This window comes from Gossypium hirsutum, chromosome A12, assembly GCF_007990345.1.
Source record: "Gossypium hirsutum isolate 1008001.06 chromosome A12, Gossypium_hirsutum_v2.1, whole genome shotgun sequence".
Lineage (NCBI taxonomy): Eukaryota > Viridiplantae > Streptophyta > Magnoliopsida > Malvales > Malvaceae > Gossypium > Gossypium hirsutum.
In genome coordinates this window covers 68,990,010-68,994,332 of record NC_053435.1, presented here as the reverse complement: position 1 = coordinate 68,994,332, position 4,323 = coordinate 68,990,010, and the positions used below count along the sequence as shown (strand labels likewise).

General features: G+C 34.7%; 1 protein-coding gene across 1 annotated transcript; it reads right to left on the bottom strand.

Moving 5' to 3' along the window:
- Positions 1-890: 890 nt before the first annotated feature.
- On the bottom strand, positions 891-3,321 carry LOC107925978 (trihelix transcription factor DF1). Its single transcript, XM_016856749.2, has 2 exons — positions 2,777-3,321; positions 891-2,447 (listed from the first exon to the last, which is right to left on the bottom strand). Exons 1-2 carry the CDS (start codon positions 2,995-2,997, stop codon positions 1,274-1,276), a joined length of 1,395 nt encoding a protein of 464 aa, XP_016712238.2. The 5' UTR covers positions 2,998-3,321; the 3' UTR covers positions 891-1,273.
- Between the last annotated feature and the right edge of the window lie 1,002 nt (positions 3,322-4,323).

The following is a 4,323-nucleotide window of genomic DNA, read 5'->3' as shown; positions in this document are numbered from 1 at the left end:
TTCTTACAGGTAAAGTACTATAGAGTTTCTTATATTAAGAATTAGATTACATTTCGTCCCTTAAATTAAAAAATTGAAGAAATTAATTTTTGTACATCAGATCAAAAAGTAAATTGGTCTTTGTTATTAAAATTTTCATTTGTTTATATGTTTAAAAACTGTCATAGCTGATGGAATAATCATACAGTGGAACGTGCCATGTATATCTTATATTGATGTACAAAGATCAGTTTTTAATAATAGAAATAAAGGAATTTTAACAGAAGAATCAATTTGCATTTTGATCTATATGATTTGCTTATTTTTTAATAGAGGTAATAAAATGTAATTCAACTCTTAACATAAGAGTTTTCATGGTACTTTTACTTAAATTTTACTCAATTTTCATAGAAATTACTCAATTTTCATAGAAAAAAATATTTATGATGTAATTTAATTTTGTAATGCTTGCATGCATATAAAATCAACAAGCAGCTTGTCTCGTTCACTTGATGTAGGATTTTTGAATTTGGAAATTATATTTATAACGTAGAACTGTTGCACAAGGAATAGTTGATCTGATTGTGAGATTGCCTAAAGTGTTTATAATCGAAAAGTAAAAGACCCAAGCCACGTTACTTTTAATATTCTCAACTAAATAAGAGAAAACATTATAAATGCTGGGATTAATGAATCAAGTGCAACCTCTCAATCTCAAATCCTGTTTGAAGAATTGCATATGATATTAAAAGAAGCCTAGAAAAAGTGAAAGCTAAAGTGACGAATCCAAAAGGAAATAGTGTACATAATAATGATGAACTAGAGAAGAATATAGCAGCAAAGATTGAGAGAGTGTGTAAAGGTTATCCTATTGCAGGTGCACGAGTGATGTAATTACGACTTTATCAAAATGTGCAAACCTTTTTAACATTGTAGCATTGTTGAATGCTGCTGATGCAGGTCTACAACAGTCACTCATAAAAAACACAAGCAAACCAACCCACTTCCCACTTAAGAGAAAAAAAAAAAAAGGGTCTACCTGAAATACACAAACTCGTCTTATTCCACTCTTCACTTTGCCTCACATGCTTATTCAAAACAAATGATGATGAACATATACATTTAGGGAAAGGAACCATTTACTCGGTTGCCTCCATCTCCATGTTGTATCAAAAGGAACTTTTCATAACTCAAATCTGCTTTCGACGCAACTATTGTACAGACACTACACTATTGACTCTGACCCACTTAAACAAAATTTAGACAGACAAAAAGAAGTCACTATTTGTCTCAATCAACCAATAATTGGCATTGGAGAAGGGTCATTAGCTACAATTTGATAGGCATCTCCTTCAGCGTTTCTGTTTTCTTCCCGATTTTGATTAACATTCTCGCTTTCAACATCCTCTGTTGCTGATTCTTGATGCAGCCGTTCTTCTTGGGCACCCATCATGTGCATCAAAAGTTCTTCAGGCTTTAACTCATAACCAGAGCCATCAATCCTTTTAGTTTTTTCTTTGTATAGAGCATCTAGCTGGTGAAAGTAAGGACACGTCTTGGAATCCTCAGGCCGCTTCTTATTGCTTTCTTTCACTCTTTTGAAGTACTTATTCATATTCTCCCATTTCTCTTTACACCTCTTAGCGCTTCGGTCATAGCCAAGCTTTTTCATGGCTGTTGATATGTCCTCCCACAGAGGGCCTTTAGGTCCAGTGTCTTGATACTGCATATCAAGATTAGTCCTCAGTCTTATCAAAGCCTCCACTTCATCTTTAGGCCAACGAGAGGTACTTAGGTGCATATAACTCTCACTACCATTGCTATTTTCTTGCCTATCAACAACTTTCTCAACTGCGAATGAGATATCAGGCAATTGCACTGAGGTCGTTTGATCCGAAAACTTCTGTAGAAATGCCAGCACAGCAGCATCTTTAGCAGCTGCAATCGATCTCTCTTGCACCAATAGCTCGCGTTCCCTCTTAAGTCGAGCCAATTCTTGTACCTTCCATGCTTCCTCTCTAGCCATCCTATCTTGCTCAGACTTCTCTATTGCCTCTATAAACTTCTTCTGCAAATTCTCTTGCTTCTCCATCATTTCCCTCATCAATCTCTCGAAGAAGTCTGTCAGTTTCCTCTTTTTCTTTCTTGTCCCATCCGATTCCTTACCAGACGAAGAAGTCGTTGAGGTAGAAGTTTCATTGAAATTCGAAGCTGGGTTTCCGACAGAAAATGGAATAGCATCATGGATAACATTCAAAGGCTCTACTGAAGTGTTAATATCTCCACTGGCAGGTGGAACCAAGGAAGGATGATGATCCAATGCTTCTAATTGCTCAAAAAACCTATAATTCTTGCCATTTGATTTTCCAGACCGACCTTCTTTGGTTCTCCTATGGTATTTGTAAACATTCTCAAATTTCTCTTTACATTTCTTGGCACTTCTATTATACCCGAGCTCAGCCAATTTCCTGATAAAGGAATCCCATTATTGCACCTCGAAATCAATTACTTTAACTTGATAATAATGTAATAAAAGTAAAAAATATAGAAAAGATTGTTAAGATTACTGAACTTTGAGAGTGTAATGAAAACAAAATAGTTTTAAAAAAAAAATAGACTTGTTTTTTACCCATAAAGCGTTTTTACTGCATTTACAGTATAATTGAACTAGAAGAAAATCAATATCCCAAGCTAAGCAAAAACCCAAAATTTCCCCACTTTTTCAGTGGAGGACCCAACATTTTCCTACTTCAAAAATAATCAAACATGGTTGAGAAGAAAAGGAAAGGAAGGAAACCTGGAAACTTCTTCCCAGAGAGGAGCCTTGACACCAGAGTCTCTAAAAGCAACGTCCATTTCAGACCTTATCTTTAACAAAGCTAAAGTCTCCTGCCTTGGCCAACGGTTCCCTGAAAAATTCCCTTCACTCTCTTCATTTTTCACCTTAGCTTCCTCTTCATTCTCTAAGCTGACGTTGTCGCCGACTGTATTACTTTCAGGGAAACTTGAATTTTCCATAATCACAAATGGCAGTTCAGTAAAATAGTTTACAGCCCCAAAGCCAGAAAAAAAAAACTGTAAAATTTTAATTGGGGTTTCCTTGGAGATATGGAAAAAGTAAATATTTTTAGAGTTGAAGGAAGGATTCTTTTTTCTGTTTAAGGTAAAGTTTTTCCTTTCCTTCAGAATTCTACCATTTTATTGGGTTAAGTAGGTAAGAAAGGCAGAGGTGAATTAGGGTTTCTCTAGAAAAGATAAGATAAGATGGGGAGAAGAGTTGCTGCGGTGCATTGTGTGGGGCAAAAACCAAGCTGATTATTTTCCCTTTGATATTTCCTAATTAATTTATTTCAGGCACAATAATTCAAATTTTAAATCCCACTCTAAACATTTTTATTTTACCATTCAATTAAATATTGAACTTTTTATAAATATATACTATATAATCCTATTTTCATTCATGTGTTTCATAATCTAATATGGTTTATAATTATATAAAATATATTTTATAAATTTTATGTGATGATTTTTTTATTTGTGATACTATTATACTTCTTTCATTATATTATTATAATTTTGAGTCTTTTATTATAAAATTACTTAAAACTATTCTTTTAAGAAAGTAATATCATTTGTTTTAATTTAAATAGAATAATGGTTAAAACTCTTTTTTTAATAATATCAAGGCAATATTTATTAATAATTAAAGAGGTACAGTTATTAAAGAAGCTAAACAAAACGGTGCGCAATAAATAAAGTTAACCATTAGCCTCGGTTCCCTAGGATAAGAGATAAAGAAACAAAAAGGCAAAAACCAGGGTTTCAAAACTAAATCCAAAAGAGTGTAAGGAAGCTCCAAATTGAAGCATGAAGGAGCCCTTTTAACACCCCTAATCCTTATCTGTTTCCGAAACAGCGTTACGAAGCATTACCAGATTTTATGGACTAATTATGAATATTTTATTACCTTAAATATACAAGTAAAGAATCAATCATATAACACTCACATTGCCCCTTAGATGAGCCATCGAGGCCCAAAATACACCTTAGAAGTAAATTGGGACTAAACCGGACACTCAAGAAATTTTTCCCAAAATCTTAAAATTTTTCTTAGGAGCAGGGGACACATGCCCATGTGGCCGGCCGTGTCGGCATTCAATGTGAGGCACATAGCCGTGTCCCAGCCCGTGTCCTTACCCATGTAACTCTCTAACTTGGGTCACACGACCAACCACACGCCCGTGTGCTAGGCCGTGTGCTAAAATCTGAGCATTTTATTTTAAAATTGTAAGATGCAGGGGACACAAGGCCAAATCACACACCCGTGCGCATGGCCGTGTGTCA

Excerpts from the sequence above, each read along its gene's own strand:
- LOC107925978 (XM_016856749.2), bottom strand. The coding sequence starts at position 2,997 with ATGGAAAATTCAAGTTTCCCTGAAAGTAATACAGTCGGCGACAACGTC. Across the intron at positions 2,448-2,776 it reads CTCTGGGAAGAAGTTTCCAG|GAAATTGGCTGAGCTCGGGT; the intron begins GTTTCCTTCCTT and ends TTCCTTTATCAG.